This window comes from Callospermophilus lateralis, chromosome 13, assembly GCF_048772815.1.
Source record: "Callospermophilus lateralis isolate mCalLat2 chromosome 13, mCalLat2.hap1, whole genome shotgun sequence".
NCBI lineage: Eukaryota > Metazoa > Chordata > Mammalia > Rodentia > Sciuridae > Callospermophilus > Callospermophilus lateralis.
Window position 1 is genome coordinate 28,353,538 of NC_135317.1, and position 27,981 is coordinate 28,381,518.

The window sequence follows — 27,981 nt, forward strand, 5'->3', positions numbered from 1 at the left end:
ATTCATTTGCATTTGAATAGCATCAACTTATATTCTTATGTATTGATTTTTTGGAGTTAGATATATTTATTTGCTGATATTTTGAATTCTTGAAATTTACTAGCTTGCCCTTGGTATGAGTATTTTCTTATTTACTTCTTAAAAATTAACAACAGAATTTGAAATACAAAGCCCTGATGTATGGATGCCCTCGGTGTCAAGATTCTTAGCCAAGGAGAAAATGGAAAATAGCAACTTTTTATTTTGGCAAATGCAAAGTAGGTCTTGCTAATTTCAAACCCTGTGGCTGAAAAAAGAAACAAACAAAAAAAAGGAGTACCCAACTTCCTCCCCTAGTTGCCATTTAAAAAAAAAAAAAACTAAATAAATCTTTCTGCTTTGGTCAGATTAGCAAGTCAGCACTGAGAATAAAAAGCAAAATAAGATAAAACCAAAGAGAGAAGTTGTTTATTTTTATGTACTACTGAGAACAGTGTCGTCTTGTGGCAGTTCTCGTAGACTGTGTTGGTTTAACAAGCGTCCAACCCTTTTGTCTTGTTGTTTTTTGTCTTTCCTGCTCCCTGTCCCCTTGTTTCCCACAGGCTGTGCGTTTGTCACATTTTCTACAAGGGCAATGGCACAGAATGCAATCAAAGCCATGCATCAGTCTCAGACCATGGAGGTACTGTATCATCTGCCCTTTCTTTGTTTTCTTTGTGCAAATGATGGGGAATGGTAAAGCAATTCTCTCCTGTGTGGATTGTTCACATGACAATCACAGATTTAAACTTTCACCATCTTGCTTTTTATCCATTCATTTTCATCCTCCTCCTACTCTCCCTTCCTCCCTCTCTCTCTCTCTCCACCCCACTTTCCTCTCTGTCTCTGCTCTCTCTCTTCCTCTTCTCTCTGCATTTTCCCCCTAATGACTTGAAATGCATTTAGTAAAAACCTTCCACTTTCTCTACTGTTATCTTTTGAGCCTTGTATGGAGCAGCCCAGGTCCTGCAATATAGTCACTGGGCACTTTAAACAAAGTGTCCTTCTGGACCTAAAAGATCAAATGCATCCCTTCCCCAGGGTTGGCGCAGGTGAAACAGCTACAGCCCCCACCCACAGAGCTGCTTGTCCTGTACTAAGTCAAAACGTTCTCTTTTCAATGCAGGACCAACCTACCTGTAATTTAGTCAGATAAAATTCTGGTTTTGCATGTTAAGAATGGTGGAGAAAGTTAATAGTTCTCCCACTTCACAGCGTGATGCTAATTTTTGAGAGTCCCCAGAAAAATATTAGATTGGTCTCCGTACTTAAAGATGAGCAATAGCAAAGAAACCTTTATGAAGGCTCAAATTTGATCTCTTAATGAGATGAGAGTGACTTTAAGGAAAGATAAACACTCTGGTGTGGATGCATACCTACAAATGTAGATAGATGGCTCTGTATTTTAGTCTGTGATTTGGGTCATGGCCTTTCTAAATTTTGCACAAAAGCATTCCAAGAGTGATATGCCGTTACTTATTCTGTACTGTCTGATAGAATCATTTGGGAGTGCATGTTCTGCTGTGTTCTGTACACTGTATCTTTGTGTGTGGGTGATCTCTGGAGGTGGTGGCCTTGTGGTATTATCTGAAGCTATGTTTTTTTTCATTTTTTGAAAACAAAAAGATATTTTCAATTTTATTTAATGTGCAAAAAAAATATTAAATTGTTTGAGCTTCTTTTGTGCTCCCATTTTGTTGGGGCTTTATTTTTTTTGTTTGTTTGTTTTGTTTTGTTTTTTTTTTTTGCAATGCTGCACCTCCCAAAGCATGCTGGGAGCTAAGTGATCATCATGCGTCTTGTTTTGTGGGCAACTTTTTTTGTAGTGAATCAAAAAGCGGGTGGCAAGGGGGAAGGAGTGTGCATGGCATTGTCATTAAGTGTTTACTGTACTTTTCTGAGTTGTGATATCAGCATTGCAAAGCCTACTGTCTTTTGAACATTCATTTTGACTTTGATATTCCTAACATCCTATATAATCGATGTGTTTTCCTTTCAGTGCAATGCATTTTTAAGACACTCCCTCCCCCCTACCTGAAGGCAAGCTCAGGTGAAAATCGGCCACGATAGGAAATGATTAGCAGGATTTGAAATCTCTAGGAATCCAATCTTGTACAACATTGCAATCACATATGTGATAATGTTTTGGTTCTCCCTTTTCTCGTAGGCCGCTCCATTATTGGGGATTTCCAGCTATTTTTCAACTTGGAGATTAAAGTGAAAGTGCTGTTAGGGGGGAAAAAACATTACCTGAATTGATCTTTCATACATGTGTTTCATTCTTAATTATTTTTGTTTCCTGTAATTTAGGGACTTACACCCAATTTGGTCTCCCCTTAGTGAATTTTTTAACCTAAGTCCTTTCAGCTCTGTTAGAAACATTGCCATACCCTCCCTTCACTCAAGAATCCCCAAGTGATAATACAGAGAATATGGATGTGGCCTGGGTCTCCTGTGCTCCTCTAGGAGATCATAAGCCAGCACTGGATATGAACCAAAACAGAGGAATACAAGGCTTTCATACTGGAAAGATCCATTAGAGGGAATGGGGCCTATTTATTCTTAAGAAATCCTTGATCCTTTATCATTAATATATCTGTTGTTTTTAAAATTGGACATCAATGCTTAAACAAAAGGGCCCCCAGACACTTTAGTTTTTAAAAATTGACATTTAAGTAGAAGATTAGGTGCTATGCAATTACATTATAAATACACATTTATATTTGTTTGGCTTTTTAACTAATCACATTATTTTCAGGACTCTGGCATACATCTTTAACCAAGATGTATTATTTAATTTAAAATGATGTGAATATTATAAGAATAAAGTCTTTCAAACACTTTTACATTGTACCTTCTCTCTCTCCACCTCCCTGCACTCTACCCCCCTTTTCTCTTTCATGATTTAAATGAGCCATTTTAAAAGCCATAATCATTGGTTCTAATCTTCTGCCTTTATATTGCTTTTTTAGTATTTTAAGCGAGAAAAAAATAAATAAGTGTACTATTAGGAGGAGATGCTGTTATTTGTTAGGGACACATTTAATACAACAGTAACACCTTTTTTTCCATGCAAAACCTTCTCTCTCTAATTTTCACTTTCAGAGTATTTTGCCCTCTATAAAGTGACAAAGTGCCGAGGAAGGTGGCTCAGTGGTTGAGGCCAAGTGCAAGACCCTGGGTTCCATCCCTAGCACCACAAATAAATAAAATGACCAAGTGCTGAAATATAGAGCCGATTTTAAAAATGAAGTACAGATTTTTTTTTAATGGTGGAAATGTTATTTTTAAGCAATTTACTGACACTTAACTTTCTGTACTGTGACTCTGCCTACCAGAGCTGAAGACTTCTTAAGCTGGAAGTTCACTAAAACACTCATCTCACATTTCTCACCGCCCCCCACCCAATAACAGGCACCGTGGTCTCATGTATTGACAGCTACATCCCAAGGTGATGGGGGAGGGAGGGGTATAAGCTTGTTTTCTAGAAGAAACAAAAATGACCTAAAAGGAAAGAAAAGGAAAAGATTATTTAGATAGAATATCACGTTTCTAAGAGGAGAGAAAGGGGTCTATCAGCATGCTGAGTTTCAATAAAAGTTTCTGTTTAATCCCTTGAGTAGAATTACTTCTTTTTACCTCAGCAAAATTTAACAGCTCTCACAGTGACATAGTGTGCAGACAGGCCACACCAAGACACAGAAAGAGTCAGGGAGGTAGGAGGCCCATTTCTGCTGCGTTCTTACCAAGTGGCAGCAGTTTCAAAGGTGCTTAGGAAAGAAGCATGGTGCTTGAGGTACTAGGCCAGTTATTTCCCCCAAAGAATGTGTCTGCCTCCAAAACAAAATCATCCTAGAATAGGGTCTTTGGCCATTTCTCGCTACCCCTGCTCTCTGCCTTTTCAAGGACATTAAAACTGAAAAAGCTGCTAGAAATGTGAGGCTCATCAGGGAAAGAAGCCACCCAGAATCCTCCTCCTGCCATTCACAACATCTCTCCTTTGACTAGAATGTGCTTCTGGTTCTGCTGGTTTGCAGTAGCTCTAGAGACTTTGGAAAGAGAGATGTGACATGGGAGGAAGAAGAGAGGCCTTTCTGAAAACATGTGAACAGTTATTTTGGTCAGTGCCTATATTTTCTGAATATCTCCTTCCTTCCTTCATCCACATTCCTAAAATGAAACCCACTTCTCTGTTATTGTTGTTCAAACGAAACTAAAAATTGGAAGGAGTTTTCAGAAAAGATGAATGAGAGACATTCTTATTCCCATGACGATGCTGCCCCCTTGTCCTTTGCTCAGGTATAAACAGGCCGACACACAGAGGCAAGGCCATCTTTGAGACAGCCAATCACGAAGCTTAGACATAGATCAGGTCTTTTGTCTCAAAGGAGGTCCTGGAAGGCTGAAGGAAGATGCAGGAGGAGAGAAGGAGAGGCAGTATGAGGATCAGAGCAGGAAAGCAACCAGCAGTTCCCCCAACGAAACCCAGGACAGGATCTGGAGTGTTCTATTGATAGTACTATTCAGAGAAGAAGAAGGAATATCAAACCATCTTTAAACCATCCCAGACCATTCCATGTGCTCTGAGTTGAGAGAGATAGATCCGGTGCTGACAGAGGGCCCCGAGAGGATGCGACCCAGCTGTAACTTCCTCTTCACTTTCCAATGTGTCTGACCACAGGGCTGCTCTTCACCGATCGTGGTGAAGTTTGCTGATACCCAGAAGGACAAAGAGCAAAGGCGCCTCCAACAGCAGCTGGCACAGCAGATGCAGCAGCTCAACACTGCCACCTGGGGGAACCTGACAGGGCTGGGCGGACTTACCCCACAGTACCTGGCGGTAAGTGCTCCCCACCCAAGAGAGAAACACACCCTGTGATCCACGGAACCCCATTGGCCACTGAGTATGCTCAAGAATTCATTTTCCATACATTTTGAGTCTCGAGAATTATTGAAACCACCAAGTATGCAGAATATTTTCCCAAGCTAAATCGGCTAGCATAAGAACGTGACCAATTTAGTCCTTGCCTAATAGGCTGGGCAAAGTCCCCTGGGCTAGACTCCTACCCAGTATGTCAGGGCATCCTAAAACCCGTTCTGAAAGAAGATAGCATGCCTGATGGCCCATGAGCTAAGAATGTCGACTAGCTGGAAGGCTGATACCTGTCAGGACCTCTTCTGAGATTTCCTGGGACTTTGAATCTGCATTTCAAGCCTTCCCAGTGGGCCCATCTTGAGTACATCAACTGTTTCCTACTTTCTCCTTGTGAAACCAGAGAAATAAGATCCACTGCAGACCAAACAGACCCATTTCTCTTGGCCATTCCTTAGCATCCCTGCTTTCTAAACTTTTACTTTCTAAGAGTTTCCTCTGTTACCGTTTCACTTAGTCATTGTCTCTACTGAAATACAGTAGCCAGAATTTAAGCCACTTCCCTAGTAAGAGCTAAATGGGACAAAGTAGTGACCCCTGGTGGATTTAAAACATCTTCCTGGAGCCTGAGAGTGGCATTTGCAGTAACTGTGTCCAATGTGAGCTGGGAGGCATTGGATACTGCTAAATTATATTTTCACTCCAGCTGCTACAGAATGCTTCTCTCTCCATTTTTCTTCTTTGGAGCCTAAATGTTAAACTTCACATTTATTAATTTAATTTCATATAGTGAGTCTGGGCCTTTTATTCCAGCCTCAAGAGAAAGAGAACGAACACGCAAGCACATACACACGACGTGTCCTAATTCTGTCATCTTACATTTTAACTATCCCTCTCAGGATTGGATCATCCATTAGCTTTACTTTCTAGCAGAAACTGCACTGTTTTCTAAGACAGTTACCTTGAAAAGGGAGTGTGTCCTATTTGTTGTAGAGATAAGGAAAGGGAGGCTCAGAGACTAAGTAGCTTTACCCTCTTACCCATCCACCCCCAGTGCCCTGAGGGGTCTGCAGTAGAACAGCTGTTGGTTAATGGATGAGACGCATGCTCTTCCTGTCTTCATCTGGTTTGTTAGCAAAAGCATTGACCAAGTTTATTGTCACCTTCTGGCCATTTCTCTATCTTATCCTTGAAGATACCATGAAGGATTTTGTCAGACATCTTGCTAAAATCTATATATGCTCTACTTAACAATTTGTGTTTTCACAAACTCATGCTGTTGGAATGTTTACAGTCCATCAGTTTGATTGTGTGGACCAGAACTCGTATCCAAGATTGATCCATGCCTGCCTTTTCATTGTTTGTGAGAGTCAAGCTTCCTGCTCTACCATTTCTGAGAACCAAGAGGCGAGGCAAGTGCCTGCCCTCAGGATTCCTGTATGTCACTGCCCTCAACGGTTCACAGAAATCTCTGGTGCATGTCTCTGTGACCACATCTGCAAATTATTTGCATACCTGAAAAAGAATTAATTTTAACATCATTTGTAAAAATGCATTGCTATAAACTCTCTTTTCTCTCCTGATAGGCACAGATTCTTTCTTATCCGTGTTTGCTTTAACCCTTCCCTTTGAAAGTCCTGTCCTCTGAAAGGGCTCATGACCTTTAAGGCATCCCCTGCCTCCATTGGGAGCCCAAATACTGGCCATGGCTCACCAAAGATTACTTATCCATGGAAATAATCCTTGGTGATTGTTTTATGACAGTCCAGGTATTTTCCCTTACCTCAACAGATGTTATTAATTTCTCAAAATGTCTTCAAAGCTAATTTAATTTTACATCTTTAAATTTTTTTTTTAAATATTTATTTTTAGGTTTTAGGTGGACACATACCTTTATATTTATGTGGTGCTGAAGATCGAACCCAGTGCCTCATGCATGCTAGGCAAGCGCTCTGCCACTGAGCCACAACCCAGGCCCTATAACTTTAATTTTTAAAAACATCTAATGTTTAAAAACACCGTGCTTGGGGTTTTTACATCACTTAATACATTCTCATTTTTCAGTCTCATCCAACCATAGAATTTTTCTTATCAAATGGAAGAAACCTTTACTCTCCCATAGGAACATCAGTGTTCTATGTTGTTTCACACAGCTCTAAATATGTTCTGAAAGCTGTTTCTAATGCATCTTGGAATTCGTCCTATTCCTCCTAAGCACATAGTTCCATAACAATATTCTAATAGTAATTTTGTAAATCTTCATCTGTTGGTATGCAGGTACTTTGAAACATGAGAGGTAACTGTGTTCCATCCTCATAGTGTAACACCTAAACTAACCTACAGCTCAACTAAGTTGGATGGGAACTGGAACCTCATGCCTTAACCTGTAACACCCACTGATTCTATGTGACAGGAAAAAAAGGTGTTTTCAGGGGAAAACACAGACTTTTTAACAACCGTATTAATTTCTTTTAAAAAAGATTCTGATGTATAATGCATAGCTTCAATATATAGACAGGTAGCTAATTCCAAGTTTTGATAAATAATAGGTTCTCTCTGCCAGTGAAGACCATCTTAAAATGGCTGACCATTTTCTTGGCCATGTGGATGTGGCAGTACGTGTAAGGGTGTGACAGATACACTTATGGCGATAGTTATCATGATGATCTTCATGTTGGCCTAAGAGTCAGTAACCCAAGTACTTCTGATGAGGGATAAAGAAAGCTGAACTGTGAAGAAAAGTAGAAGAGGAGGGGATGGACCTTGATTGACAGAGATGAGTTATGGTAACTACTAGACTACAGAGAGATATAATTAGTCATGCTATGTTGGTTTCAATAGATTTAACACCTGGTTGTTAAAAAGAGTAAATTGATTAATTGTTTTAAGGCAGCAGTGTTAGTGAGTTTCCCCAAGTGTCTATGTTTCTTAATAGAGATTAGACATTAATATGGATTTACAGCCCCAGCTCTGGGGACCTTCAGTCCATCAATTGCAGCAGTCGCAACCAGCCACATAAATGTAAAGGAAGCAGAGTTTGCCGGCAGTTTAATGAGGAAGTTACTTTGTCCTCATCTCTGCAATGTTCTGACCTGACACTTGTGTGTTCATTTGCAGCTTCTGCAGCAGGCCACCTCTTCCAGCAACCTGGGTGCATTCAGTGGCATTCAGCAAATGGCTGGTAAGTCCTGAAGCCTGTTTTTCCTTTTGACCATGCATTGTCTGGGGCAGAGAAAAGAAGCAGGGAACAAAAACAAAGACTTATTAGCTTTAAAATTAGAATCAGTTGCTCATAAGTGGTTCTTCTACTTTTGCATTTCCTACCTACCCTTCCATGTGTGTAACAGTTATAAGGTGAGGGGGCTGAGAATTCCTCTATAGTATGCTACATAGTCATTGTTTGTTGTTGTTGTTATTTTAATGGGATTGATTACTGGAGGATTTCCAGCAAATTTCTATATCTAGTACAGCCAAAATGATTGACATACCTCTAACATTTTAATAATAGGCAGTCAATAAAAATGTTCTGACCTCCATAATGAAAGCCAAGATTGCAGTCCTATATTTGATACAGTTTGTAGTCCCTTGATAATGACAGACAATTAACAGGGTACCTTTTTTTTTTTTTTTTTTTTACTTTAGTACCCCAGTTGACAGAATTGTGCATCAGAAGCTTTTATGTAAAAGTATAATCTTTGTTCTCAAGAAAATCAAAGTGCGACTGCATTTGAAAGGCAGCTCATTGAAGGATTCCTTTTCATAATGAGCTGTGCCAGTAGTTGCTGAGGCGCAGTGATTAGTGAAAGGTCACTCCTACTGTGCCACCGTCCATGCTGATACCCTACCTTTACACGGGGCCAGAGAAGGCAGCGTGTGCAAGAAATCAGAACACAGGTGCCCATTAACCTGCTGGGAGGAACAGTTAGGAAGCTTTTTCCTTGTTTGATTCCAAAAGAGTGGGAGGGGGGATAAGTAAAAGAACAGATTTTTGGCATATTAGAGTGAAGCACAGTTTGCTTTTATCAAGGACACCCTGAATCAATGAAATGAAACCTAAGAGTGCTGCATAAAAGCCGGATTTCTTTACCTGTCACTGTGAAAACTCATTTTTATCACTTTTTTGTTGTTGTTCAAATGCATATTCTTTTTTTTTTTTTTCTTGTTTTCACTTTGAATCTGAAAGGACTTTCCCTGTGCATTCTCCCCAAGTGTCCTATGACCTTCAGCCCAGCCAGAATGGTGGTCTGTGGGCTAATGGTAACTCGTTGTCTGATGGTATGCATTGGCCTACAACAAAAATACTGCTGAATGATTTCTTGGGCTTCAAATGATTTCTTTTGGCATCACCTTTTTAGTCGGCTGTAATATAGCTTTTAGGTTATTGGGAAAAAAGGTGTCTTGAAAACATAGTTAAATTAGTGCAGTATATTTACAAATAGCTTGGGAAGCTCGTCTTGGAACTAAGAATCACATTGAATGATTAATTTATTTTTAAATTGTATGAAGAGAACTGGAGCAACATCTGTAAAATTTTCAGGAGCCTTTCTATTTAAAAGAAAAAAAAATGGCACGCCCTAAAATAAATGCTAAGACCTGTGACGTTTTTCAGCTGATTGGAAGTTTGTTTCTCTTTACACGGTCCCTCCCAGATCCAAAATTAGAGGCTTTCCTCAGAGGAAGCCTCAGGCTCTCTCACTTCTGCACCTGAATTATGCAGAGAAGGTCACTTAGTCCTGAGGCTACTGCTGAGCTTGTCCTCCCAGGTGGATGGAGGGCCCTGTCATTTGTCATTAGGATGTGTGCACCTCCACCATGCCAACCACAGGTCAGGACATTAGCATCTACATGTTCCACATGCTCATCTGAAAACTAAGGGGGTCTGGGACTCACCTCAGAAGGTGCCATGTAGCAGATGGCCTTCTAATTTAAAAGCCTTCTGTAAATGCTCTGCGTTTTCCAAAATACCCATTTCTTGACCCTTCAACTTGTTAAATTCAGCATACTAAGTCTTCACAGGCTGTGAAATCAAAAGCTGACCTGTCCATTTTCTATCAACCTCTTGAATATTTAAAGGTATTCAAAATTTAGGTGCCAAAAACTCTTGTATTCTTGGGTGATTTCTATAAAATCACCCCCCATTTGTATGAGTAATCACATCTCATCTTCCTAAGGATGTGAAGCATTATGGTTTAGAGAACTTTCTTTTTTCCAGTTTAAAAAAAAAAAAAAAAAAATGGCCTCTCCTACTCCTCTCTTTTCCCAAAAGCAGGGCCTCACTTTTCTTTGCCATTAACCTACACCAGTATTACGAAGTGGTCATGGTGGGTTGGGAATAGAGGTTATTTCCTAGAAGAAGCTTTGCCTGATTCCCCCAGGTGTGGGAGGGGTGCTCTCTTTCCCAAGCCCCTCCCTTCCTTCCTCATATCTGCATATGCTCCCTGTTCTTGGTGCTCCTAGCCACTCCGTGAGCTCCAAGAAGGCCTGGCCTGGTGGCTGATGGACTCAGCCTCTTACTCATCTGAGAGGTGTTCATGGCTAGTTGTGAAGGGTTGAATGAATAAATTTGTACATGGACAGATGTAAATTTGTATTTTGTATATATTCCCAGTACAGCTTAAGTTAAATGAATGAAAGAAATTTGGTTTTATTGGTTTTAGCCATATATATATATATATATATATATGAACTAAGAATTTTTTAATTAAGAATTTTGGTTAGCCATGTGTGTATATAAACAACAACAAAAACCATTATATAAACCAAATTCAATATCCTCACAAATGAATTGTTGGGCATTTGGAGGTAGTTTGTATACTATAAAACATGTTCCAGAGCACATTCTATATAACAGATACAAGCAGAAGCCATATGATAACAGTATCCAGGGAGCCCAAGAGGTCATTTATCTACAACCCCACCTGATATTAAAGTGTGTACTGATGGACTGGGGGTGTGGTTCAGTGGTAGAGTGTCTGCCTGGCATGCACAAGGCTCTGGGTTTGATCCCCAGCACCACAAAAAAAAAAAATTGTTGAGTGACTGATACTGTGACATAGTGAGAATGAACACATACACAATTCATTTGCAATTTTTATGCATTAAAGTGGCATATTAAAAAACTCCACATATAAAACTCAAGTACTCCCGCTTAGAATACTATCACCAAAGAGAATGAAATATTTTGGAAACCAATAATATTTTGCTGTGAATAGCTCTCGACACATAATGGCCTGTCCTTCAGGAGATTGAGGTTTATAGTTAGAGTCTTAAAATCCCTCATTTATATGAGTAAAGCATTTTCTGCTTGAGGAGAAAATAAAGTAAAGCCAAAAAAAGAAACAGAAAAAGAAATTTTAGATGGCAAGTTACTAAGTAGTTGCATCAATAAAATCTAATGAGACATCAGCTATACTTCTTCCCAAAAATAATCTTAACCATTTTCCTTTCAAACTAAAAATAACTTTAAATATGTTTTATTATTTCTATAAAAGGGAATCTTTACTAAATATGGAATTTAAAAGCAGAAAATGGATTATGATCAAATCTTTTATCAGCTGAATCCTTTTATGTATACATACTGTCCTCTTTGAAGGTGATCGATTTTATTTTCCCTCTTAAAACTTCTAATAAAAACTTGGCCATTTCTCACTCATCAGTGGTATTTGTTCAGTGAATTTCTGAAATATGGGAAACCTGGGGCCTGACTTTGGACTAAGGTTTGGATTTTCCTTGAAGGAATAAGGGAAAAGTATCTTTTTGACCTTTAATTTCGTTCTAACAACTATCACATCTATGAAAATCATTCTGATAGAAAAAACAAGTTTGCAGATAACCTAGATCCTTGTAATCATCATGCAGTTTATTCCCACAGTGTGCCAAGAACCAAATCAGTGCTTTGTTACCAAATTACAACTGTAAACATGGAAGTACAAAAAGGTTAAATAAGTTATGGGAGACGACAGCACCAGTAAGTGGTACGATATAGATTCAAATAACTCAAATCTCACAACTTTATGATGGAAGGGTTATCATACCCCATTTTATAGATGGTCTCTTTAACCTCGATTAGTAAACTTACCCCAAATCACTAAGCTAGAAAGCATGGATCCTAATTTTCAGTCCAACCTAGCCTAATCCAAAACCTGAGCTGTCTGTGGCCTCCAAACTTATAAAACAGAGCCTTCCTCTCCCTACCCCATTATGAATCAGCCTACTATGGGAGGAATAGAGGAACTCTAGATAGAGCAGAGGGGTTGGAGGGAGAAGGCATGGGGTTATAAATGATGGTGGAATGTGATGATCATTATTATGCAAAGTACATGTATAAAGACATGAATTGGTGCGAATATACTTTGTATACAACCAGAGATATGAAAAATTGTGCTCTATATGTGTAATAAGAATTGTAATGCATTCCGCTGTCATATACATATATATATGTATATGACAGCGGAATGCATTATATTATATATACATTACATGTATATATGCCATATACATCTATCTCACACACACACAGAGCCTCATGTCACAGCCAGTTCAGGTAATGGCAGCATAAATGCACGTGCTGCAGTGACTGACTACAGGAACAATTTAACAGGCCAAATAATGAGTTCCAGCCTGAGCTAGAACCCCATAACTATTAAAAAGGAAGCAATTCAGAGAAAGTAACTGGAAAATGCCTCCCTTCATTCTGGAAAATATTTCCAGTTTATTAATAGAGTAGGTCATTCTTTGTTGGGGGGAAAAAGTTTTTTTTCTTTAGAATGAGGAATTTTTCTTAAAAAAATTATAGATATTTGAAATTATGGATAAAGAGAAATTATCTGTTGATGAAAAGGGAAATGCTTCCTTTCAATTCTGATTTTCAGTAAAGCTGATGGTAAATCTCTTTCAGAATATCTGGTCTAGAATTTTTTTTAAATATTTATTTTTTTTTAGTTTTATATGGACACAATATCTTTATTTTACATTTATGTGGTGCTGAGGATCGAACCCACTGCCTTGTGCATGCTAGGTGAGCACTCTACCACTGAGCCACAACCCCATCCCTAGAATTTTTAAGTTAACAAAATTGTAGAGTACAAATATTTGCTTAAAACAACAAAATAGCTCTCCTTTTATCAATTTGAATTCTCCCAGAGAAGACTGTCTTGGAGTCTCTGTCACAAGTGGAGAAGAGGGAAGGCATTTGCACAATGTATGGGAGCCCTGAGAAGCTCCACTTGGAGCGGCTCCCAGTGTGCTGGAGCGTGCATGGTAGGCCCACAAAGACCCTGTGTTCTTCCTGAGTCTCCAGCAGTCCGCACCACAGACACTTCCTGCGAATGTGCTAATAGGCCTTATGAGAATGTTCTATAACCACCCATCTGTCACTTTTTAACAGACCTGATTGGCAAGCACTTGTAACAACTGACATCTGTTCTCGCTTATTGATATGCAGATTTATGGTAATTGCTATGAACAATAAGACACAAAATTACCTAAGGTGAACATTAAATTAAAATTTCATGCCCTTCTCCTTATAAATAATTTTTTTAAAATCTTATGTTTCAAGTAGGCATATTGCGCATCTGTTTTGTACATAATTTCTTCGTTTGGAGAAGGATTTTTTTTTCCCTAAGTAATGAATGAAAAGTGGATCCCTGTATTCCCAACTTTTTTTCCCCCCTTTTACCATCATCAAAGCAGCTCACTGTTAGATTTCCTAAAATTTCAAATGTTTTGCATGTCTCGTCACCCCATTTATTGCCCCTGGTTTGAGGGGTGCCCATCGGAGCAGAGTGCTTCGTGAAGTTAAATGTCAGTTTTTCTTCTCAGAAAAGCTAGCTGTTTGCCAAGCCAGAATGAGCTTCCGGAAGGGTGACAGGCGCCTCTCCGTCTGGTGCCCTTTCATGGTGATTATGTAGGAGTAAGAGAAAGTGTGACTGGGGGGGTGGAAAATGAGGAGGCGCCTGTGACAGGAGCTGAGAAAGAGGGAAAGGACGAGGAGAACTCACACGCCCTAAAGAAGAAGAAAATAGGAACCAGAAATATGAGTTCCAAAATGAGCAGGAACAGGCCCCCCCACCCCACCCCCCAAGGCCTGTGGAGCCTTGACCCTGGGGAAGAATAATGCAGAAGGAGAAAAGGAGGCAGCTCACTCCTGGGAGCAGGCTCAGGGTCTGGGGTAGCCCAGGCCTGCAGGGTGACACTAGAGAAGGTTCGGAGAGCCTGTCCTGACCCAGCGGCCCACATGGTTTCCATAACAGGGGCAGTGACTTCCTCCTAGGGAGGAAGGGATGATGAGATGCCACTTCCCAGGTGAAGGCTCCCAGGCTGTGGATGCATGTCAGTCACCACGGACATACGCTGTTGCCGTTGAAGGGTTCAGAAGCACTGTGTCCAATAGAAACGTCCCAGGCTCCTTCCACTTCCCCCAGAATCATTTCCCTGACATCAGTAGCATTTGGAAGACCAGGGGTGGTTCAGGAATGTCCTTGACAAGGGATGAGCTAGAGAGTAGGCAGAAGGCCTCTGCCTGGCAGACACAAGAACACTGGGCAGAGGGAAAAGGCGCCTTCGTTACCCGGCGGCCTCTGCCAGGTTGGTACTCCATTTTATAGGTGGTCTCTGTGAAATCCTGGCTCTGCTCAAGTCCTGAGTTTCAGCTGTGCCCAGAAATGCAGCTAAGCCTGGAGAAGATCTGATGTGGTGGGCTGCTTCTGTTGGGTGCATGGGTGGGTGTCTTTATTCTGAATGGGAGAAGGGGCTGTTTCCTTTCCTCCTCCTCCCCTGTTCTCTGTGTCATCACTCCTCAGCTATCACTTCCTGAGTCTTCCTGTCACATAGTCACTGTCCCAACCCTAGGTTTGTCACCGAATGGCTTCCTGCTAGGACTTTTGTCTTTTTCAGGTTGTCTAGATTTATTTTACATTTTATTTTTTACAGTCTATCATAAAAATCATTTTGCATATGATCTCTCTCTCTCTCTCTCTCTCTCTCTCTCTCTCACACACACACACACATACACACACACACACTCTCTCTCTCTCTCTCTCTCTCTCACACACACACTCTCTCTCTCTCTCTCTCTTTCTTTCACACACACACACACACACACACACACACACACCCCTTCATAAAATTTCAGGAAGTTCATAGACCACCTGAATCCCTCTGAGGGCCCCCAGTTGTGTGGGAGAAGCAGCATGAACAGCCTCAGTATGGAGAAGAGGCCAGGGGTCCATTGGTTCACCAGGGCACTTGACACCAGTGGTCTCTGGCATCTGGGATCCTGGTAATGGATGCAAAAGGAATCACATTAAGAAATTTAAGAATTCAGTGATTTAGAGAGCAAGATGCAGTGTGTAGTCACAAAGTGGTTACTGGTTAACTCAGTTCTTAGCTACTAATGAAGATCTAATTCAGTCCCTGGATTTCAGACACCATAATTGAGTGGAGAACAGGATTGTAAGACACTCTCTCCCAGGCCTGCCGTTCCCACTCACCAGGACTCGAATTTGCTTCTGCTGGATTAACAGGCCTTCCCTGGCAGCTTTATGGGCTGAGTGCATTGGATGGTGGCAAGCCCACTCTGGGCGAGTGTGAGAAGCAGGTTACAGTTGACTTCTAGTGCCCCGGCCACATCTCCTTTTAAACCCCGCACCATTCCGCACCTGCTTTATCCTCATGACAACCGTCCTCATTATTTGAGGTAATACTGCAGTTACCAGTCTAGCCAAGAGTCTTCCTCTTTGAACAACTACTGGGCATTTTTCTTGGACGTTTACATGTATTGACCCTCAAGAAGTGGGTTCCATTGTAATCCCACTTGGCCATTGAGAACCCCAAGGCACAGAACCAATTTGCTGCAGGTGGTCTGGTTGGAGTAGTGGGCAGAACTGGGTTGATTTAAACCCAGGGCATCTGAGATTGGAGCCTGCATGCTTCAACACCAGCACAACCACCTCTGCTGAGTGGCAGTGTCACTGTTGCCATCCGAGAATTCTGTGCATTCCAAGCCCTAGGAACAGGATGTCCCTGCCAAGCCCTCACTGAGAAAAGCAGAAATGTGGGGGTTACCACTGGGAGTGGGGTCCCATCTGGAAAGTTGGCAGATCAGCTGCCCTGCCGCACCTCTGTGGTACTAAGCACTTTTATTTGGGAGTGGTGTTTGGGGGGATCAGGAAAGCCCAATGGGTTGTCACCCAAGACCATGACGGGACTGCAGAGAAGGGGCAGGAAGGAATCCCCCACTGGCCGGTGTTTTCCTATACTTCTCTGGCATCTCCGTCAAATGAGATTTTGCGAGAATTTGCTTCTGAATCTGGGCCTATTTCCAGAAACTGATGAACCATAAGGAATTCCCCCAGTCATTGGCTTCTCCCTGCCCTAAACTCCAGCAGCCTCCCTGGGCACTGGCTGTCCTATTCCCACTCCATCCTCAATGTCTGACACAGGGTCTGGCCCATGGTGGCCACTTAAGTGCTGGCTGGGTGGAAGACGGATGCCCGGGTGAACAGTGGACAGGCAGACGTCCTCCTGCCTTACTAGTTCTTTCTAACACCTCCCCTCTACCTTTTCCCTCAAATCCCTCAGACACTGGGGATCACAGTGGCCTCAGCTTTTCACTCTTCATCTCGGCTCAGTAGAAGAGAGTTTACAGATGACACACGGACTGTACATCTGCACCATGTGCAGCAGGATCTGCTGCCATTGGCTGTGCTTGGCCAAGGACCTGATGTCTCTAACCTGGAGGAGCAGGCTTGGCCAGGCCATCATACAGCTCTTCTAGCTCCAGTATGGTGGCGCCCAACTCGGGAGGGTCACAGATGTCCTGGAGGAGGACCCCTCCGGCCTGAGCTTTGAGTCATGCTTCAGCCTTACGTTGATTTTGCCAGATGCATGTTCTAGTTTTTACTTCAACACCAACCCTCTTCTTTTTTTTTTTCCTGATGGTGACTTAGTCTGGTCATCTGGTTCCCATCATGAAAATAGGAGAGGGAACATCAGTCAGTCACCAGGGATGGTGGGATCACTGCAAGGTGCCTCACTGAGAGCCCCGGGGCCTGGGAGCTCTTGGTGCCCTCAGTCAAGGTACACTCATGTTGCTTTGGGGAAGTAGAGCCCTCCTTGGGTCCAGGTGCTTCTGCACTGAAGCCAGGCAGCTGCCATAACTTCCTCCATTTCCATTTTGTTAAAGTAAGACTGAAAAAGAAGACCTGAGCTTCTGAACACCTGCATTCCCATAAACATGACACTGTTCAACCCTTGATCAGAGGCAACAAGAGAGAGCCTTGTTTCCAGTTGCATTACTGGAAGGAAGTCTAAATTTTTCTTAGGAAATTCACAGGTTTCCACAATACTTGTGTTTTGGCTTCTAAGCATCCCCACCAAATAAGTAGGTTTTAAAAAATAGGTGCTTGGCTTTCATCCTAAGCCACCAGGTCTGAATGTCTCCTGGAAGAAGATAAGAATTTCGTTTTTAACAAAATGAGAATGCATTTTGCAACAAAGACGTTTGGATCATTTTCAGAGTGGAAGCAAACCCTGATGTAAGGGGCAGAAGAGTACAGAAATGCCTAATTCATGCTTATTCTGAGAGTGCCACGCCAGTGGCTAGGGGCTTACTCTCGTGTGTTGCTAGAACATTCGCTCACCCATAGCAACCTCCCCCAACACATACAGGATCAGCTATCGGGCAACTGTTCCTAAAGCAGATTAAATTTGCTCAAGAGACATTTATTAAGTATCTAGTTTTGAGGCCTGAGAAGAAGGTAAAATTAAGCTGATTACTGAACTCCAGTCTCTCTCTCTCTCTAGAATTCTTCTCTATAAGGGGAAAGGCGTTGTTTCCTGCTTCTCGCCTGTGTGCTCTCTTACTGTGAAACCAATCATGGAAAGTAGTTGGACTGTTCAGAGAGCCTGCGGATTGAGAAATTGAAGGGGGAGTAGAAAAGACATTGAAACTGCCTGTAGCAGGGACACCTGACCCAAATCCAGCCTTAGGTCACTGCCCCAGGTCTCTCAGCTGATCCCACCCTCGTGCTCACAAATTTTTCATTTCCTTGTTTTTTCCTTAATTTTCTACTTGCCAGAAAGTCACTGTAGTTAAAAATAGCATATTTTTAAAAATGATCTTTAAACTAATTTTTTAAACACAAATACCTTTAAAATACAAACATTTTACAAATAAAGCTATTAAAGCACTGCCATTTTAATTCATTCTTTTATTCATCAAATACTGGGCTCCTACTATGAGCATCTTTTTGAGTTCATATTTGAAATGAAGAGAAAAGTTCAGTGGCAGTAACAATGATAGCTAACATTTATTGGTTACTTACATTTGTGCGAGAGAAATTTGCACTTATCATCTTATTTAATCTGCCCTTTGAATTCAGGTATGGTTAGTATGTCCACTCACTAACCAAGAAATGGAGAAACTGAGTAATTTGCTCAGAATCACCAATCTGGAAAAGTGGCAGAGCCAGGATTATAACCCATGTTGGTTCACGTTCAGGGTGAGAGCATTTAACCAATGAACTGTAATTTCCTCTGTAATACCTTATGCATGCACCTGTCAACTTAGGGAATGAGAGTTGACTATAAAGTGCTTCTCAGCTATCCATGCCCAGATCTCACTTTCTTGACAACTATGTCTTAAAGTTGCCAGTCTAAAGGCCCTTCTGTGGGCAGCCAACACAGAATGCTCTCTTGTCTTCTAGTTATCCCTGCCGCAGGGAGAGAAGGGAGTAGGGAGCAGGTCCTGAGTCAGGGCAGGCAGCACCCCAGTGAGGTAACTCGGCTGAGTAACTTCCTGGATAGAGCGCAGGTGCTCTTTCTTAGTACCATGACTCTAGGAGTAGAAGATGGTATCTAAATAACTGAAGGAGTATCCTCTGAGAAGAGGAACAGAGACCAGCTTCCCACAGCTGGAGTGGCTATGTATAACACTGAGAGATCTCTGAGCATGGTGACACAGGCACATGCTCTTGTCACCTGCTCTGATGACCTTGGGAGCCTGTTCTCATCTGGAAGCTGGGGAAGTTGGACAATCACTAATGATACGTTTCTCTTTCCCCACAGGCATGAATGCTTTACAGTTACAGAATCTGGCCACGCTGGCTGCCGCAGCAGCCGCAGCCCAGACCTCAGCCACCAGCACCAACGCGAACCCTCTCTCAACCACAAGCAGTGCCCTGGGCGCCCTCACAAGCCCCGGTGAGTGGAAGGGTCCTTCCCTGCAGTGATGCAGGAGGAGTGTGGGCAGACAGCTCTGCATGTGCCCAGGTGCCAAGGGTGAGGCTAGACATGACCAGGACAGGACCAGGAGACTGGCACTGGACATCTAGGTTATTTGTTTATTTATTTATTTTAAAAAACAAAACTTGAATGTTTTTATTTTCCAAGGATGAAATGAAGAAAATTCTCAGTAAGAGAATCCACTGGGATAGCAGTTCTCACACATTCATTTTGTTTCAAAAAAGATTTGTACTGTCTACTCGGCCCTCACGAAGTCATCTCTGTGAGGAACCTCGGTTTCTCAGGCTTACTTTTTTGTCCAGTCCTCTTTAAAAAAAAAAAAAAAAAGAAAGAAAGGAAAGAAAAGAGAAAAAAAACAATTAAAAAACTCTGTTAAATCTCAAAATCCCTATTGTTTCTGTTGGGTTTCACACCAGGTCCATCCTTCACATTTGATTTTAAAATCCATAATCTAACAAGGAACATCTTTGTTGTTCATTTATGGTTGGATTCTGGGCTATGTAATTCATTCTTTCTTCCTCACGAATTTTGTTGCCTTATTCAAAAGCAGGTGCCATTTTTCTTTTCATCAAGGCAGATATAATGTGGTTGCTTGGATACCATGATTTGTTTTCTTTTTTTTTTTTTTTAAAAAAAAAAAAAAAAAAAAAGCAGAATGTTTACCTGGCTTTTCTTCTCTGAATTTTCTAGACCTTGATAGATGATCTCACATGAAGGAGTTGGCCTGGACCATCTCCAAGCCTCCTTCTAACTTTGAAAATCCCATGACCCTCTATCAGCTGTGCCCAAACAAGCAGCTAAACTCTACTGTAATACAGGAGGGTTTTCTCCAGCTCACCGGAGACCGCTTTCTTAGGCTTTCAGGGAGCAGTGACGTACGTTCCTTGTACCTGTAACGCTTGGGAGAACAGCAGCCCTTGGTCTTTATAAAACATTGTCTAAGACATCTCACCTTCAGTGTGGCTTGGACAGAGAAACCTAAGGGATAGTTAGGAGAATCTGGTGGATTTATCCTTAATGTGCAGAAAATCTCATGGTAACAGCAGAGAGCTATAGTGACTTCATTCTCTAAAATGTCTTAAAAACATTTGACCATGGTTACTATGTGTAGACTCATTTTATGCCTTGATAGTATTCCTGAAAAATCAACTATAAGTCAGTTTTTTTAAGAAACAAAACTATATCTTTAATGCAGTCCACAAACTTAGAGAAATCTTTTCATGGTCCATTTTAAGAAACATTTGTTAACAGATTCAAAGTTTGGCCTCTATTTTATCTGTTTTATAAATCAAATTTCAAGATATTTTACTACCTAAGAATTTCTCTTCCCATATTAGGACTATGAAATAATTAAAATAGCACAGAGTATCATATGTGCATTTTATTGTATTTTAAGCTAGAAGACTTACCACTTTAAAAAAGCTAAGTACAAAAGTGGATGTAGTTGATCAGCATTAATAACTAATTTAATAATATGAATAATGTAAATCATATCTACAAGGTGTCTGGACAGTGTTAGGCACTGGCCTGGTGCTGGGGATGTGGCAGTGGACAGATGCCCTGCCTTCTCTCAGGAGCCCTTCAAGTCTCTGGAACCTGCACAATAAGCAAATAAATGTATGATATATATGTGCTAAGTAGGTCTTTTAAGAGGATCAAACAGAATAAGGTGAAGAGGGCGAAGGGATTGAAGGAAGTGATCCCTCTCTCAAAAGATGACATTTAAGCAGAAACCTGAATGTAGTGAAGGAAGCCCCAGGGGTCTTCAGGCAGGGAACTAAGCAAGCATCAATGCCGGGGTGGGGGGCTCGGCCTGAAAATAAAGTAGCCTGAAGGGCTGGTGCCCAGCAGAGGGAGGAGGGAGAGCCAGAAGGGAGAAGAAGATCCATGCGAAGGGCCCACAGCCTTCCCATTAGTGTAGTGAGGATGGTGAATCTGCTGTAGCCATCTTGAGATGCAGGTGCTCATCCTCGGAAGATGACTTGAGTGAGTGTCCGAAAGAAATTTTTAAAATATTTGGCAACTCAGATTTTTTCCCTGAGACCAGAGCGAAAAAGAAAACACACTTGGAGACAGATTTTCCATCTTTCTGCTGTAGTCAGACATCAGCATTAGCAAAGCATCCTTCCCACACTCTTACATTCTGCCCTTTGCAAATTCTGCTACCTAAGGTGTCATTGAAAGGGATTTTTCTCTTCTCTGTTGAGGAATCCTTTGTATAATAGTCAAAGTATTTCATTAGAATCCTGAAGTGTACCAGCAAAAACTACTTAAATCTACATTTCAATTATTTTTTCCTAAGTGTAACTAAAAAAAAACAAAATCTGGTTTAAGTGAAAGTAAATTTATTTGTCTAATTTCCATCAGGGATTTTTTCAAAGTGACAAAAATTATAGTTAGTAGAATTCACAACTCTCCCCTTCATCCGGGCAATTTCCTATGAAAGAAAAGAGATTGGAAGCCATTCCCAAAGCCATACCTTCGTTTAGTTTTTAAATAATAATAAACTGGGCTTATATTTGTACCAGTCACCCTGAAATGTGTGGAAGCCTCATCCTACACATGCCTTGGTTCTACCCTAGTTTTAAATGTCTCTGAAGCTCAGACAAATTCATCTAGAAAGGAAAGGGACAATGTAATCCCCCAAACTATTAATTTTTTTAAATAATTGTAAATTTATCTTTTCATTTTTACATATCCAGAAAAAGTCTCCCTACAGCATTATTATAAATGATTTTAAACAGTCTTGGCTTTAAAACATGAAAGATTAAGCTTTAATTTTTGTTAAAAAAAATCCCCTTAGGCAATAAATAGGTTCCTTTGTCTCATGGCCTTGAAATAAAAATTAAAATAGTTTAAATTGCCCATGGTTAGAATAAGTGTTACATGCAATTATCAGATGGTAGTGAATAAAATTAGAAATTAAATCATGAAAGAATAAAAACCAGGTAAGTGCATATTATGCCTTTTATGAGTTTCTCATGGGTCTTTTGAAGCCTAATTTAATCGTGTTTCTTGTCTTTTTATTTTGATATGATAATTTTTCCTTTGTTTACTTCACTCTCCTATTTAGTTAATTAATTCCTGGGTCGTAGCGCCTTACCCAGTTTTGAACCTGTTTTTGAGGTCTGTGTCTCTGTGTTTATAGAGGAAGGCATATCGGGAGGCATGCAGTATTTGCCTCCACCCGATGTGTTGTAGACGTGTCATTTGGTCATTTTGAGAGCTTGCAGGAGAACATTACCATTACTGCATGTGAACCCTTCTTTGGCATTTTCTGTCTAAAACCTAATAGTGTATTCATGTGCCACATGATTTTGCTGATCTCCTCCTGTTTTCTTTTTTAATATTTATTGTTTAGTTGTAATTGGACACAGTGCATTTATTTTATTTATTTATTTTTATGTGGGGCTGAGGATCAACCAAGGGTCTTGCCCGTGCTAGGCGAGTGCTCTGCTGCTGAGCCACAGCCCCAGCCCATCTATCTTCTTTTTTAAAGAAAGAGATGTTTTAAAATTCTCCAGATGCTTCTGTGAGTGCAGACTCAGACAAGTGCGCACTTCAGGATAATGGGTGATTTCCTTCAGGGGCGCAAGGCATTTTAAAATGCAGGGAAGCGTTGCTCCATTCCCATCGCGGCCTCTTTACTCTCCCCTCTAAATTCTTGGCCGTCTTTCTCCCAGCTTCAAGGTGTCCCCTACTTCCTTTGGGAAGTGCTGCAGATTCCTTCTGGACTGTTCCAGGGAAAGGGCGGTTAGGGTGCTGTTAATGTGATTCAGACCTTTCCTGCCCTCCTCACATGGTGACAACTGGTGAGTGAATACTGTCCCTTTGGCACACCTGTCACCAGAGCCAGTTCCCATAAACAGCGGGAAACAAGAATTCACATCAGAGTCATCCTATAGCCTTTCATTTATAGGACACTTTATCGCCCACCTTTAGGTCATCTGAGAACCTGCATTATGTGGACATGATAGTGGCTGATAACTCATTCCTGAACCTTCTCCTTCAGTCTACTGCAGTGATACCTCAACCTCAGAAAGTCCAAGACTAAACTTCTTCCTCCATTGACCAGGTCATCGCACCATGCCCCACCTGTTACAGTTGTGATTTCAGTCACCAATGGAACTTGGTAGCTGGGTGTTCAAAGCCAGCCAGGGCTCAGCAGCAGTCTATAGAGTAGCCAGTTCCCTGTGAACATCCTTTCCCTCCCAGTTGACACCGACTTGAACTCCCTTGGAGTTCCTGAATAGCCTCCAACTAAGCTCCTGCCCTCTGTCCACATTGCCCACTGCTGGAAAGCAAAAACTCCCCATTCAGACCCTTGTATTCAACTCACCTTGGTCTGGACCAGGGGAAAAGACACTCCTGAGCAGGGTGACCCAGTCCTATCTCATCCACTCACTCCTCCACATCAGAACTGCAAGGCCTGCCTGGAGCAGTCACACTCTGGTCCCTCCTCATCCCCTGGACACTCAGCCTTCCCTCCTTCATGTTGGTGGATTTCTCTACCTAGATGTCTTCTGTCCCCTTTCTTCGTGAAACCTCCCACATCATTAGCTGATAGTGCTTGTTCTTGGGAAGATTAGGTACAGGTCTAAAGCTGGTACTTTTGATACACACTCTAAGAAGTACCCTTAGGAGCTTTTTGAGGGTGGAGGAGAGAGGGAAGTGTCAGCAGGAGTAGGTGACCTGTGAACCATATCCCATGCTCCTGCGCTGCCGGTGTGCTCTGCACACCACACCTTCACCAAAATACTCATCCTGTAGTTTTGCACAATAGCCACTGGGTGCATGTCTTCTCTCTTGCTCTCTAGAAAGTGAGCGTTTAAAGTAGCTGTATCTTGTGGCTTATTTGCAATCCCCACCGCTTTTGGAGCAACACATCACATACAGGCCTGCAAGGGTGGTTGTATTATTTATTATTATTATTAACAACTCAGTGGAATAGCCAAATGAAAAGATTAGACTAGAGTTTGGAGAGCTATTCATTCTAGTACAGTGCACCCTTAAGAAGGCACCTGAGACCATCACAGTGATGTTGACAGAGTCAGTAAACCCACCTCACAACCATGTCCTCATACAAGCTAGACAAGTGCTCTATCACTGAGCTACACCCCAGCCCTTTTGAGATAGCGTCTTGCAAAGTTGCCCAGGCTGGCCTCCTGTCTCAGCCCCCAAGTCACGTGGATTGTGACATGCACCAGCACATCCAACTCCATGATCGAGTTCCTGAGGAATCCAAACAGCCACAACTTCCATGTGAATGTTCAGTTCTGACAGGCTTCTGAAGAATGAATGAATGCTAACTTACATTAGGACAAAGTCATATGAAGCAGTTTTTTTTTTTTATTAACAATCTCACAGAGTGGCTTTCAAAATGTTCTGATGTCAGCATATAGAATAAGAAAGCATCCTGTATCAAAGGCACTTCATTTTCAAAAGAACCACCTACTCTAACGGAGAATTTTGAAAGATGACACAACAGCTCCTCCTTCGCCAGCACCCTTAACTTCCTGTGCGTGGCTAACTCTGCAGAGCCCTGGCATTCCCACACAGGTTAGGTGCAGCCAGGGCCTCTCAGGGTACTTTTATTTGTACTGTACTTATGAAATATAAGGCACTTTGTTAATTCAGGAACCAGTAATTTCTGTGAAGAATACCCGAAGTCTCTCCTGCCCCTTTTTCTCCTTATACCCATCTTTTGTCACTGCTTGTTTTCAGGGAAAATCAGTCAGTCTCAAAGTGAGCAGTTTCCCCTTCATTAGTTACCTTTCTAAGTTTTCTGTTGAGAAGAAGCAAACCATTTAATAAACTGAGATATTTATTTGTGCAGTTGAATCAATGAAGTAATCTGAATAACCTTGAAGTATAAACTATACTATCTGTACCCTTAAAAAAACTATTCTTAACCAGTCTTTCTCCTACCTCTGTTAGATTTTGTGAACTGGACAGAGGTAAGGAGGAGAAAGAACCTTCTTCTTTATTCCTCTTATTTACATTCCGTGTTTTTTCTGTGCATTTAAAGCAACAAAGTGCTCTGAGTAACATCTCCCCTTAGAGCAGATTTGTCAGGATAGACCCAGGAAGTGAGAGGGTTTGCCATAGAGAGTTGCACTTGAACTTTCTGCTCTATGGCTTTTCAACAGAAGCATTAAATGAAAACCAAGTTTTTAAACATTTAACTCAGAGATCTTTTTTATTATTTATTTATCTATCTGTCTGTCTGTCTATCTATCTATCTATTTATTTATACTGGGAATTGAACCCAGGGGCACTTTATCACTGAGCTACATCCCCATCCCTTTTTTATTTTTTAATGTTGAGACAGGGTCTCACTAAGTTTCATAGAGCCTCACTAAGTTGCTGAGGCTGACCTTGAACTCATGATCCTCCTGCCTTGGCCTTCCAAGTCACTGGGACTTCAGGCATGCAACACCGCTCCAGCAGAGATCTTTTTTAAACAAATAGTTGAGAATATGTGTCTTTCTAGTAAGTGCTCATTTCTTTGCCATTGGTCATCCGCTGCTAAGGAGGGTAAAAGCGTGTTAGTACCTTCCCAACCAGGGGAGTTTTAAAACCTCCTCCCAGGACTGTGAATTTTGATGTGGAATCACCTTTAAATTTCACTTATCATCAAGAAAACGATAAGTCTGTTGGTCAAAATAGTCAGAGGCACAGCTAATTCTCTAATTCATTACAGTATCCTCCTATACCAGAGGGTCCTTGCTTCTGCCATCACAGTGACTTTCACACAGTGGATCTGCGGCCCACAGTTTATGAGATGCCCCTGACCTAGAGCAGACTGGAGTCTCTTAATAGTCCTGAACTAATTTAAAGCTTAATAAAGCTGCACAGCTGAGAGGACAGTGTTTTATATTTCACCACAAGCCCACACTCAGATTGATGCCGGCAGGTTCCGCCTCTCCCCAGGCTCTGCCTGCCAGGTCCTCCCATCCTGTGGGTGGACAGAACCTGTCGTGCATTCTCAGGGCTGTCACTCACTTAGCACATCGCTCTTTGTTTTGAGTGGGCTTTGTAATATTTACAGACACGGACCCTCATTCTTTATATGTTTTCTTTTTGCTTCTAGTGGCACTGGACTCTACTTTGATAGTTGCAGTGATTCATTTTTTTAAGTATCACTTTGCACAGCCACCTATCGTGTAGCAGATGCATGACAAATCCCTTTGTGACGTTCGTATGAGCTCAGTGGTATGTTTTCTGTCCAGTACAACCAATTATTGAGATTTTCATTCCCACTAAATTATCCATGTTGCTGCCTGATAAAACCACTTGCAGAAGCACGGCAGGCAAACTGGCACTGGCGAAAAGTATGCACTCATTGCTTAATGGTGTTTACATTAGGAGGGAAAACAAAACTTGATTCTAGTCACAACTTCTCAGAAGTTATAATACAAGGACTTGTGAAAAATTTTAAGCATTAAAATAGAAACTGTTATTTCTTTGAGTTTTAGTCTCAGGAACTGCTATAAACTCTATACAATGGCCACATACAAAAGTAAGCAAAATACACCAACATGTAAAATCTAGTTGGTCAGCAGTTGTCACACAGGTGAGGGGCACAGTATCAGTCATAAGAGAGATTTTGTCCTGAGGAAATGGGAGGAATTTTAATAAATGAGTTGACAATTAAGCCAAAATTTTAAGAACTGGTAGGATTTCACAGATTTTAGAAATGGAATGGAAGGGGGAAAAGATCTCAAACGTCAACATACAGAAACAGAATTTAATCCATAAATGGAAATTCATCTCAGTTTTCACAAGCTTGAGATATTTGGAAAGTAATAACACGGATGACCTAAAAAGCCATGGCTAAGAAGCTTTATTTCATAGGTAATGAAGAGCCATTTAAGGATTTTGACCCCAAGAATGTCAGTGACTGGACTTATGTACTGATTAAATGTGCAGGAAGAAGTGAAGGAAAACCGCATCATATTCAGTGTGGTGACCAGTGGAATAGTGTTTTCACTAGTGGAGAGAGGAGGAGGGAGAAGGAAACATTTGTAATAGAAGATGATTTGCTTGGCATGTGCTGAGCTGAAGCCCACACCACCGGACAGGCCATTCACTGACATACACCCAACAGCAGTCAGAAGTCTCACCTGCAAGTTTCCCAGAGACACCAGCTGGAAGGGTGGACTGAGACTCAACTGCAGAGGCAAGGTGGGCTAACGTAAGCTTAGGTCACTGTGTTGGAGTCATCCACAAGGCTGAGAAGGGGACTGGGTGTGTGAGCCCTTGGCTGCTATTTAATACTAGTGAGACACACAGTCAGACCAGGAGGTGGAAGGGAGCTTTCTGGGTGGCAGTGTCAGCAAGGCCACCGAGGAAGGGGCTGGAGAGAGTGAGGGTATAGAAGAGTCATGTGAAGTTAGTATTGAGCTGGTTGCTTTGTTCTCCAGTGGCTATTCCCTGCAGAGGTGGAGCAGATGTCTCAGCTCTGCGGGCAGCTAGGGAAGGGGCACAGGACTGGAGGCAGGAATTATAGAGAAAATTTTCATGAAATTTGGTGACTTTCAAAGTGTTAAAACAGTAGGATTACTAAGAAAGAAGGAGACAGTTTCAGAGAAAGCACAAACATATTACTAGGCTTAAAAAAAAAAAAAAACACAGAATACAGAGGCCAGTAAGAGGTGAGAACTGAAGGCTGGGAAGGCAGGTTGGAGAGATGGAAGCAAGCCTACTTGCATGCCCCCTCCCACAGAGAGGGGAACAGTGCAGGGGAAGGGCAGTACTGGGGGCCAGACAGCTCACATGGGAGGACCCCCAACTGCAGCACCTGGCCCTGTCTCTCTCTCTCTCTCTCTCTCTCTCTCTCTCTC

The 27,981-nt window shown here is 41.6% G+C and overlaps 1 protein-coding gene across 9 annotated transcripts in view; it reads left to right on the plus strand.

Moving 5' to 3' along the window:
* The window catches only part of Celf2 (CUGBP Elav-like family member 2), a 502,138-nt gene that overhangs the window by 434,763 nt on the left and 39,394 nt on the right, over positions 1 to 27,981 (plus strand). For all 9 annotated transcript variants that reach the window (XM_076832242.1, XM_076832240.1, XM_076832238.1 and 6 more), the window contains 4 exons: positions 582 to 661; positions 4,700 to 4,858; positions 8,009 to 8,072; positions 18,959 to 19,093. In XM_076832242.1, the coding sequence (XP_076688357.1) occupies positions 582 to 661; positions 4,700 to 4,858; positions 8,009 to 8,072; positions 18,959 to 19,093 (438 nt within the window). The remainder of the gene's footprint in view (positions 1 to 581; positions 662 to 4,699; positions 4,859 to 8,008; positions 8,073 to 18,958; positions 19,094 to 27,981) is intronic.